This window comes from Cinclus cinclus, chromosome 8, assembly GCF_963662255.1.
Source record: "Cinclus cinclus chromosome 8, bCinCin1.1, whole genome shotgun sequence".
NCBI classification, from domain to species: Eukaryota; Metazoa; Chordata; class Aves; order Passeriformes; family Cinclidae; genus Cinclus; species Cinclus cinclus.
Window position 1 is genome coordinate 8,605,650 of NC_085053.1, and position 12,256 is coordinate 8,617,905.

The following is a 12,256-nucleotide window of genomic DNA, read 5'->3' on the forward strand; positions in this document are numbered from 1 at the left end:
GGATTAACATAGTACCTTCAAAACCTGGCTACCTTTAGTCAAGACCCTTGCTGCTTTAGAGGAAGCAAGTGCTAGGAAGCACCTCACACTTGCTGGTTTTTTTAACACAGAAACTAACTAGTACCTGATTTGAGAATGCATTCATATATTTAGTTCCATTTTGTGGACCTAACTACAGCCAACAAATGAACTGAGTAAACATAGAAGCAAATGTCCAATGGCAGAAAATGCATACTCAACTGAAGAGAATTATTTTTATAACTGAAGATCTCTTATTCCTTTTAATTTTTTTTGGTTATCATGTTATATGGAGTTACATGGAGTCCTGAGTTGTCTCCCTTTAACATCTGATGGGAGTCAAGTTTCTCTTTTCATAATTTTCTTACATTTTATTTCCACTGCTACTGCGGGATAAGCTATCCTTTGAAATATTTAAACCATAGTGAAAAGCAGAATTCAGTTTACATAATGACACCACTTCTTGAAGAAGTCCACCTTCTTCTGGAGTTTCATCTCCTTCCTTCCCAGCTTTCTCCCAAGGGACCAGAATGGGTGACTGTTGAGCAAGACCTGCTGGGAGCTGATCTTCTGAGGTATTGCTTAGTGTTTCATTAGGCTTTGCATACTGACAGGAAGAAAAGCCTGCTTTGAAACTTTCTAGGGAAGTAAACTGGGCACTTGGTCGTACTGGAGATAGGGATGACAAACTAGCAGTGCCCATCTTGTCAGTGGTAAAGGTTTTGCCACTCTTTTCTTCTTCCATCCTAGAGAGAGATTCTCTCTGGCCACCAGAAGAAACTTGCTTCCTTGGTGATGGGGGGAGCTGCTTGCCATGGAGGACACTGTCATCCTGGCCCAGGTTCCACTCTGCCTGGTCATTAGCATTGCTGCAGAGCAGGGTAAGGTTGCTCTCACTAGGTGCATTTGACTTGTTCTGAAAGAAGAAACGTGTTCATAGTTAATGTCACAAGAAATATCTCTACACTGGTGTTTTTGAAACACACGTACTGGAAGGGATATGTTCCTAAATAATGGATTCCCTTTGGAGTGTTACAAAACAACTACCCCAGACACAATGGAAGGCCGGGTGTTTTTACATTTCCTCACAGATATTAGCCATTTTTACATCTCCTCTCAGAAAATCTCTTAGCCTAAAGACTGCCTCTGGTACCACAAAGAGGAAGGACTTCTCCCTTCTCCATTCAGTCTTGCCACAAGCAGTTTTGACAGTGAACAAAGACACACTTTTCTCGTTTGTACCCATAATATGAGAGGGAGGGGAACTAAAACTAAAACCAGATGGCATTTCCTCTTTGCTTCAGTAATTAATTATATCAATTTTCTACATTAAAGTTGTTTTCTTTGTCAAACAAAACTGTGCCTTTTATTAATCTAAACCCTGTGTGATACTCATAATACAAAATTTTACAAGCTTTAGAAGTATTTGCATCAGTATTCACTGCTCCAGTAACAAATCTTCTACTATAGAATCCCCTCCAGCAAAAAAGTAAGTGTTGGACAGCTGATATGTGTTGGAATTCAAAAACAATATGCTTTCTTGCAAATACCACAGCAGTATCACAGCTTGGTGAGGGTTTTAAACCTGTAGGCAAGCAGTGTGTTTACACTAAAGGACCAGTGCAATTCTACCTAAAATAGGAACAAGGAGCCCTCTTAGAAAACTCTGCAGTACTATTCTACCAGTGTTTCAAGTGTAATTACCACCTGGATCCCATGACTTAAATCAAGAAGGAAACATTACTGTATCACTATGACTAGTCTAAGTCTACAAGGTGAAAATGAAAATGTCTTCTAAACTGCATTAAAAAAATCCTAAACCAGCTCAAGGCATATTTGATTTAACCGCAAAAAATTATATTATATAAATATAATAATAAATTATTTGATTAGGTAAATTATTATACTGTTCACAGCTCTCTATGTGGTTACTGCTTTAAGGGAAAAATACTGTTCCAAGATGACTTTAGTAATCGGGACAATTTCTTGGCTGGTGAAAAACCACCATGCAGTGGCCAGCATCAGTGTACTGTTATATATAGCCCTAGGAAGACACATTAGCAATTCTAAGGACTGTGCTGCAGTGTCTGAGCTGCATGTTGTTCATTCCACAAGTGCAGGATTCCACTGTAAATGGACTTGGGTTGGTTTTCAAATGAAAGCAGAAGACTAACCGCAGTCTTGTAATCAATGTCATCCATTGATCTAAAGAAATCCAGACTCTTTGCTCCTGAGAGTTTTCCTTGATCTGAACTGTGTGTGCTCAGTGTGTCCAGAATCTCTCCAAGCAAGTCCATTTCTCCTTGCTGCTGAGTTATTCCAGTTTCACCAGAACCATCACTATCGTAAAAGTATGCAGAAGCTTCTTCACTGTCTTCTGATGATAACCTGAAAACAAAACTTTTCCATCAGATAAGAACATAAAAGCCATTTTATTATAGCCTTCTAAAGGGACATAGAAAGCATTTCAAGACCTTTGAACAGGAACTTAAACCTGGAATATCCTTCTACTCAGGAATTTTCCTGAACACAGATATATGGTGTCAGTAGAGATGCAGCTACCATTAGCTGCCTCCTGGCCTAGCCAAACACTTTGTTCTAGTGGCAGGACTCTCCTACTGCAACTCTTCCTCCATCATATGGACAGATTTACTGAAGTACTTCTTATCTGCAAGGAGAACTGGTGTTTTTGTCTCTTATTTCCTCTATTTTTCATTGCAATATCCTTACCTCATACCCCCATTCTTTTTCTACCTCTGTCTATCAATACTATTGTTTTCCAGGCTCATCTTTTCCATATTTTCATTATATCCTTTTGACACTTCACTAGCTCCCTCTTCTTTACCACAGCTCAAGCTGCTTCATTCTGCTTTCAGTGTCCTTTCTGGTTTATATCCAGATGTGCATTATCAAAAATTGACTCCTGAATTAAGAAAATGCCTCAATGCAGCTTAAGCCTCAACGTAGAGTTTTCCTTTAGCTCTCATATAGGAAGACCTCGATATAAAACTTCCAAGGCATTATTTGTCTTTCAAACCCTTCAAAAAATGTCCCATTGTCATGGCCACAACACCAGCCTTAAGGAAAAGATTAGCTGAGGTCACTGCCCACCATATTGACAAATATTTCACTGTTTCTTTGTGTACGTAGTCTTTTAATGTGGAGGCAGTGAAGACTGAGGATTATGCCAAGCTCTTCCGGACACTATAAATAATGACAATATATAATAGCCTGCCCCTTTTTTAAAAGCAGATTTAAATCCTAAACTTCCTGACATCATCTAGATCGAGAATTGAGCTAGCAGCCTGGACAGGAGAAAAATGTGTCACTTGAACTCCACTTTGCTGAGTAACACTTGTTACCCTCTCTCCTATACATATATAACACATCCAAACAGGCTTCTTACTTGCTTGTTCTCTCAATTTCATCATCATCATCTTCATCCAAGGCAAAATCCTGGTTACTGAGGCGCTGGTTGAAACGAGTCTGGAGGAAGGACAATTAACATTACAATTTTATTTTTTCTATTTCAGCATTACTTATCCAGAGACCAGCTGCCACTTTACTCATTAGGGCATCTAAGCACTTGATGAGGAAAACCACATATTGATCAAGTTCTGTAAAGGTTGTTCCAAGTCCTCAAGCATTACCAATTAAAGAGAACAATTTCTCTTCATGGCTTATGGAGGGCCTCCTTATTTATGCAAAGCCTAGAGTTCCTTATTATTTATGCAAAGCATTGATTAACAGAAGACTGGATACTGGAGGAAAAGCATCACTCAAGTCTACCAGCTACCCTTTCTTGAAAGCACATCACAAAAAGCACTGTGGTTTAGTACTTTCTGGCAGAAATATTTGCCAAGCTTTGGTTCATGTGGTCTATTGAGTATGAAGAAGAATTTATTTTTGAACTAGCAAATACAAAGGAATTTGGGAATCTCTTTACACAGCTATGCTTATGTTATGGTGCTGTACAGGACTGCAGAGTAATTAATATCCAGATCAGAAATTTTGCACTAAGAATGCCTTTGTGCAGGATAATTTACTGTGGATTACAATTAATTCCTACCCAGTGCACACTCAGAGCACCTCAAAAGGACTTTGCATGGAGAAGCTGGTGTGCTGAAAGTTCACACATTTCTGTACAGATTACTCACCTACTACATCACATTATTATTCAGCAAACAAAAATAAGCAAAAAAATTCCACAATAATTGGGAAAAGGTCTGTATCCTGACCAGAACATTTGCATCAGGAATTTCAGTCACTTGTACTTCAAATTACTATCTTCAGGACTATACATCTCTTATACTTGTTTTGTATCAAAAACTTTTTATATAAGAAGTTTAACTATAGTGGCCCTCGATGCACTGAAGAGATTGTGAACCCTGGACAGCCACTAATAATTTATAGACATATGGATGGAATTTGTACAGATGGAAAACAGTGTTAGCTAACTTTGAGGAAAATCATACGCAAAGTAAGAAGTGCTACTGCCCACATCTCATCAGGCAGTTCACCAAATGCCCAAACCTGCAACACGCCCCTGATGGGGAAGAAATATGGCCACAATTTCAGACTACAAGGAGCTTGAAAATCCTGTACTGTGTGGATTTCAGCATGTTACCTATTACAGATGTTGCCAGTGTTCTACAAATACCAGGATGCTCTCTGTAACTCCCCACCCCCCATTATTTACAGGAACGTCTCAGTATTCACTCCTTAGGGACTGAGACTTCTTTTCTTGTTCAACAAGAGGGAATTTAATTAAAGCAGCAAGTTTGGTAACACTTTCCACAGCTCTTTGCCCTCAAAGAGGAAACACACGGTTCTTAATGTGTTAAACCAAGTAATAGTTGACCAAACAACCCTAAGATTCATTTTGAGCAAAACGTATAGGATGGAATACAGAGAAATAAACTATTTCTAACTCTTTCATACTTTTGTGAGTTCCTTTGTTGTTCCCATCACTGTTGCAATCAATCATTCTCCTGTTTGTCATTAAGGGGAAGTGAATCACTCTGTTAACTGATAGTGGCGATGGGTTCTCTTACTGATCCCTGTCACAACCACAGTCACTGGTTTTGGTTTAGTAGTTGCAGCTTTAAGTATTTATCTTCACTGGGAAAGTTAAAATACTTTGTTTTGATAACACTGGAAATGAACCACTTCCCCAAGAAAATTCTGACAATGACATTCATTCAGTAAATCAAGCTCTAACCCGGAATTGGCTCCTGGAGGGCAAAATCCTCTCTGTCTCTCTCCTTTTCTTTGAATTTGCATCAAAATTAGATGTTGCCATCACATTTACTCCTACTAACATAAATATGAGATTTTGCAGGGAAGAAGATTCTTTAAGTTGAGAGAACTTAAGTTGAGAAGTTGCAGAAAACAAAATGGAAACTGACACTTGTTCATCTGTAGAGCAATTAACTCTGTCAGTGGAATAAAATTCTACAAGATAACACTTGCTGATCTGTTGAAATAATAAATAATATTTCAAACAGGACAGATTCAAGCTTCCAGGTAACAAGGGGGGGAAAGGAAAAAAAGTCTTTGAGAAAGAGGAGCTGAATAAAATTAAGGAGAATCAGCAAACAGCACAGGCATTGAGGTGGTCCTTCAGAGCATCTATGAACAGTAATATGCAAGTGTGTTAGAGAAAGCACGAATAATCATGTAAAGGAATGTAACAGAGAAGTTAATAAACCTAAAATCTCCCTTCAAAACAAGAACTCCTAGCTCCTGATGGTCAAATTATTTGAAAAAACATTACTGCTACCAATTTAAATGATTAGGGGTATATTATAAAATTATACAGGGAGACTTTCAACAACTAAACTAAATACAACGGGATTTACATGCAAAGAAAAAGATATGGGGGAAGGGAAGGAAAGGAAAATATCTGGCTGTAAATAACAACCTTCTCCAGCATTTACAGCTCTGTGAGCTAACCACAGAGACAACAAGCAACACATGTTTTTGAATAGGTGACTTTCCTTTAGGAGCTGTAATAAAAACGACTGCAAGAGAGGGGTATATCCAGACTACTTTGCAAAGAAAAGAAAAAGAAAGAAAGAAACCCTTAATAAATTTCAAAAGGAGAGCCATAAAACTTTTTCAGTGCTCCACCAGGCAAAGTGACAGAGTATGTGCACCTGCAAAAGCTGTCAGAGTCATTTAAGAAGTCCTTCCATTACTGACGTACCCTGCTGTTTGCAGTTATTTAAGCTTTTAATTTCTGTCTTTTCTGCATTTTGAAGTGTGTAACCTTTTTTATAACCCTTTATGAAAAAAGGACAGACTTCTGCTTCCTTCCTGATTAGCATCCTAATAACAACCAGACCATTTATATTTATTACCTCAAGAAATGATATGGCAACAGTCCTTTCTTGCTGCACCAGAACTTTATAAAGTCTTAATAGACTACTGTCATATTTTTTTTCTATAAAATAAAGGAACAAACTTCTTTAAAGTACCCGGTTGTTTTTCTTCTTCCAAACAGTTCTGCTTAGACATTAAATCTATTACTTCATGTATTTACTTTGTATCATAACAAAGACAAGGATCCAACTTTTGCTGTTTCAAATTTCTCTCACCTTCCTGCACATGGCATCTCTCATCTCTCATTTTGCTTGGAATGTAAGAGCTGAGCACACTTAAACACAAGCTCATGCTCTCTTCACGAGCTGGTGTGAGGCTATATATTCTTTCTGTATTCACCATATCCTTCCTCTCTGGTTGCTGCCCTGCTTCAAAAGCTCCTTCTGCAAGTAGTCTGCAGCCTGAACCAATGCTGATCACTGAAATAAGGAAAAGGAGCTGACAGTATAAACACAGTAGAATCAAATAAAGGGAGAGTCAGTCCTTAAACTGTTCTCTTCTGGTTGCTGGTAGACTCACAAAATGTACTACTTTGGAATAAAAATGCCAAAACACATGAATGCTAAAGGATTTAAATGTAAGATGGTTATATTCTTGATTTGGCATTGAAGTCAATCTTTGAAATGTCAGCTTTTTATATAATGCTAGACCTTTCAGATGTCCAGCTTTTCATAATGAGTGCTTATTGATTGATACTAAGGCAGGAAGTTTAACAAGGCTGCTGCTATTAATTACACTGAAAGTGAAAAACACAATCTTTTGATAAATGGCAGCACAAATATAATTTCACATTCACTGGCTACTCAATACATCAACACATACAAAGTTTCAAAAAAAGAAAAACATATATCACGTTTTAATCTGTGAAGCACTGTTTCCTTTTTCTTAAAAATTTAGAGATTATTCATTCAGTATGAAAAAGCAAAATAAATACAAGCCCACTGTTATTTATGATTCAGTATTTTATTTTACCCATCCTACTCTACAACCAAGTCACAGACATAATTGTGGCTCCATCCAGTAGGGAAGCAAAAGATCTCTCCATCAGATTTTCCAGTAAAGCACAACTTGTCGCCTTCCTTTCCAGTTAAACACTGTGACCTGAAGCCATGACGCACAGGAAAGTTCTCCTCATTACACTCCCCAAGAGCTGAGACTGAAGAAAGAAGGAAAGCAGAGTACAGAAAAGAAGTACAGATTCCAACCAAGAATGCTCTGATATCAGAAAATGTCCTGATATAAATTAAATAGACACTACCAGAAATATGTGTACGGGCACTATGCTTTGAAATGCCAAGTACACTTTAGTGCCACGGAGATCTCCAGTGGCTTTGCAAAGGTATAGGAAACCCTAACACCTATGCTGAGGTAGGATTTATTATAAGTACAGGTGATTAATTTATTGAGGTACTTAGTCAAGGATAGCACATGCAATTACTTTGGTTCTGAATTACTGTGGTGCAAAATGACCAAGCTCTCAGCTCCCTACACTTATGCATGCTAGTCTCCTGAACACGGGTATCATTTGAGAATTGTGGAATGCTGCCTTTCCTTTTTAACAATTAATCATGTTTGTGCAAATACGTTTTCAAAAATAGTTATGTTTTGCTCCAAAACAACAAGCAACCTTCCACTTTCCCTGAGGAATCACAGACCCTTTCTCCTCAGGAAGCCTGAGCGCCCCAAATCAGCCTGAGGTCCCCCACTGCCCAGAGTGAGACAGCACCTCCCAACAGGCAGAGCCTGCTTTTCTCAATGGCACTGAGGCTATTCTTAGCAAACCCTCCTGTTTCAAGTGATGATGCACCGTGGCACCGTGCCACACACCATCCTAGCTGCAAGGAGTGCACCATCCAAAGGCAGTCTGGCTTCACTTTAATTGGCAACAAGCACAAGTGTTAGTCTTTTAAAATAGGACGTGGAGATTTGCAGTGCCATTTGCAACAACTAAAGTCAGCAGCTCATTTTTTGTGCATGATTTTAAGAATCAGATTCACCAAGCAGAATTTGCAGTCACAAAAACAGAGAAATATATCACTCATTTTCCCTTTTCAGATGGTTATTAATATCCTAATGTGCACTCAATGATTAGACAGAAGGAAAATGATAGAATGGAGGGCTGAGGGGAGTCACAGAGGACACAAGAGCAGGAAGATAAGGGAGAATGTGTATTGGAAAGGAAAAACTAATCAATGTCCAAAGCCACACAAATGTTTATATGAACAAAACCAGAAAAGGGAACATGGATTTGAGGTAACAAGAAAGTCAAGAGACCTGGAAATAACTGAGGTGCACAGTGTGGGATTTTAATGAACCAGGACAGCCGTAAATCCAGTTTATTTGGCTGGAATGTGCTATCTACTTGATACAATTCCTAAGCAGATAAAAGATAGACTACTGGTTAAACTGATCTGGTAAAATGTGCATCATACCCTTACATCAGCAGAACTATCTAATGGTACCATCACTGCTGAGAGCACCATTTGCTGATCATGTGTGACTTTCTCAGAGAAAAGTTTATCAAAATTACACAAGTTAAAATGTACAGTGTGGCTGTAATTGCAAAGACAAACATCCCACACCTCCAGACTTCAGCAGCACCAAACCCTGTCCATCAGACCATGGACTGTGGAAGATACTGTTTGGGGGAAGCTCCCTATGAAGCCTGGAAACACACTAATCACATTTGTGAGGGAAGAAGGACTGTGCCTTAGAAATACTGACTCCAAGCACATTTCTACATTGTCTAGGGATTACAAACAGAAGAATTACCAAGCAGGAGTCCCCCCTCCTGTTTGAGACCATTAAGAGTCTTCTGCTCAACAAATAAGGTCTTTCTCTGCAAGGTGCTGTGGAATTTGGCTGGCACTTGGAGTTGGATGTTACTAATTTCAGCCATTTTAGGGCCCAAATTACTCAATTAGCAACAAGACAGAGGCATCATCAGGATACAACTGAGATTCCAGGTGGGTTGAGCTGCCCTTCAGTCATGCCCCTCTCTCCACTTACTGCAGAAAAAGCCTAAGGCAGCACTGCTGCTAACTTCAGCATTTCAGAAGTATCTAGAATTAGACAGGCTGAATCTGGACTCTCACATTCAGGGATGCTGAGATCCCTGCAGGAAAGGATTTTCCTGTTTCTTCTATTTCTCCCCCCTTTTGCCTCTAGACAAGCTTTTTCCTTTAATTGAACTTCTTTATTCTTTTTTTTTTCCCCCCTCTCTTTTTCATTCTTAGGTACAGGAATATAGAGAGGAATAAAACATCAGGGAACATAGAGTACTAGAGCTGAAGTTTTAGATGTAAAGTGGTGCTCTTCAAACCTTCAAGCCAGGAGGCAAAAGCAACATGGAAGTCAGGACACAGGTTCCAGCTGTTGTCTGATGGCTCTCCTGGCTCCCTGATTTAGCAGAGCAAAGCCATGACTTGTGCAAGACAGAATATACACAGCAAAAGAAGGTAAAAGATACCGCTGCTACATTAAAATGCCAATTAATTCTCCTGCTGAAAAAATTTATCTGGCTATTTCAATTAAATAGAGGGCAGAAAGGTACACCCAGTCTGAAGACACTGAGAGACAGTGTTTTTCTCTGAGATCTTTCAGAAAAAGGAAACAGTGCCAGACCTACCAGTATGTTTCATTTGTTCACACAAGAAAGACCCTCTGAAAGGCTGCATTTCTATTTGTTAAAAAATTTAAAGAGGGGTACTACAATAGCCAGGAAAAGCATCAGCACAACTTTTTGCTTGTATAATTTTTGCTTTCAGTAAGATAGATCAGAGGTAGGTATGCTAATGACTTTGCCCTGAAAAACCAAGCATTATACAAGGTGATAACTAATCCAGAGCAACCTCATGACCATTACCCCATTTTTTTATTTTTTTTTTTTACTTAAATAGGAATCATAGTAATTAGTGAAGAGATTTCTCAAGTGAATTTTACAGCAAAACTCCAGGAGAAGCAGCCACAAGACTGACACTGGTTTATGGGTGCAGAACAAACAGCACAACTCTGCTGAGGACAGGCACTGTCACTGTTTAGTGGGAAGCAGGGCTGGGTTTCAGGTTTTTTTGTTATTATACCTCTACTTGGGAGCTTCTGTTCCCTATTCCTGAAAATAGTATCATGCATGATACATGAAAGCATCTAAATGCTTAATTTTCACAAAATCCAGGGCCAATTTCACTCAACACAAATAAAAGAATTACCCCTTGATTTGTGAGAGGTTTTCATTGTACCAGGCAAGGCTTGCACAGGCAGAGGATCCCTGTGTGCTCTGCCACTATGGAAAGGAACCGAAGCCACGAGAGGGCACTCTCGTAATCTGCAATTTGAATTTTGGCTGCCTAGCTTTTTCATTTTTAATTAAAAGGAAATCTGACTGTTTTGCAGAATGAAGAGATCTTACTTGACACAACAAGACAAAAGATTTTTCTCCAAATTAAAGGAAGTTAATGATATCTACAATATTTTCTCATTACACCACATTAGCTAAAGAAACAGAATTTACTGATCAACCAACGCTTACTTCAAAACTGCATTTTACATTAAAAACTAGCTCTTAGTGGTTATGACATCTTTAAATTTATAATATTTCAGTCAATGAGGGTAAAAGAAACCTCCAGCAATAGAACCAGTGCTGTATGTGGTTGGTAGGCATAGATGTGATCTCAAGCACATTGTCTGAATACAAATACAGGTAAATGTGCTTAATCAGATAATGTTTCTGAAATCATGGTGGGGCTGACTGTGGATATTTTTTCTAGAAGATATTCAGTCATCTTATACAGGATATGTATATTCAGCACTTCATTATCACTGCATTATCACAATCTCCTTTCTTATTTTCCTGAAAAAAAAAAATAAGTCTTCAGAATAGCCCACTCTCACCACATTTTTCAGGTTAGGAGGGTAATCAGTTACTGGAAGTCCTTTGTACCTAATGATTATGTCATTTATTTTACTGGCCATTGTAGGGATATTGATAAATGGGGCACTGCTGAAGGTAAGGTTATTCTGAACACATCTTCCTGCCTGACACTTGCTGTCTTTGTTGAACAGATGCCAAGCACACCTACTGCAAGCTGAATTATACATTGTATAGTCTCTAGGACATGCTTCAATAAAAGCAAAAAAGCTCCATTTGCAATATGCTTTAAAAAAAAATGTTAAAAACTCTCTTCTGCTTGAGAAGACCAAGAAAAAAAGTTAAGTCTAACTTGATTTTTATTAAAGTGTTTTAAAAGTCTTCTTAGACAATGTTTTTTGATTTGGCAAAGTCATAGTGAGTAGTTCACTATCTTCAATATGATATATCTACATATATCTACGTTTAAAGCAGTGCTGAAACACAGTGATTGGTAAATCCACACTTAAAATCCACATGCCTATTTCCATGTAGCAGGTGCCTAAAGGTACAGGTAGAACACACATTTTCTGAGAGACAAGGGGCATTGCTAACCTACTAACTGCAAAGGGAACTGGTAGTTCTTATTTGATATTCAGTTCATTTTCCAGTGTTTCATTTACCATAAAATACATTATGACTGTTGATGTCCTGACATGGTCCATTTTCAATAAGCTACACCAACACCTGATATAACAGTAAAATTACAAAGATCATATTCATGAAATCAAACAGATCTTCCTGGCATTCTAACCAGGATCATAATAAACATGCTCTCTTTTTAATTATGTATTAATTTGAAACAATTTTACAGCACTCTTACTGCATTTAGGTCCCTGTGTATCCAGAAATTTGCATTACCTGGGAGCATATAATGGCACAGAATTAAAACAGATTATGCAAAAACAGAATGTTCCATAGTCTAAAACATGCCCTGCTGTACCTTGC

At 38.3% G+C, this 12,256-nt stretch overlaps 1 protein-coding gene across 1 annotated transcript in view; it reads right to left on the reverse strand.

Moving 5' to 3' along the window:
• Nucleotides 1–382: 382 nt before the first annotated feature.
• Nucleotides 383–12,256, reverse strand: part of DENND1B (DENN domain containing 1B) — a 144,365-nt gene continuing 132,491 nt past the window's right edge. The window contains exons 21-23 of the mRNA XM_062497729.1: nt 3,425–3,504; nt 2,193–2,406; nt 383–934 (exon numbers count right to left, since the gene is read on the reverse strand). Of these exons, the coding sequence (XP_062353713.1) occupies nt 383–934; nt 2,193–2,406; nt 3,425–3,504 (846 nt within the window). The remainder of the gene's footprint in view (nt 935–2,192; nt 2,407–3,424; nt 3,505–12,256) is intronic.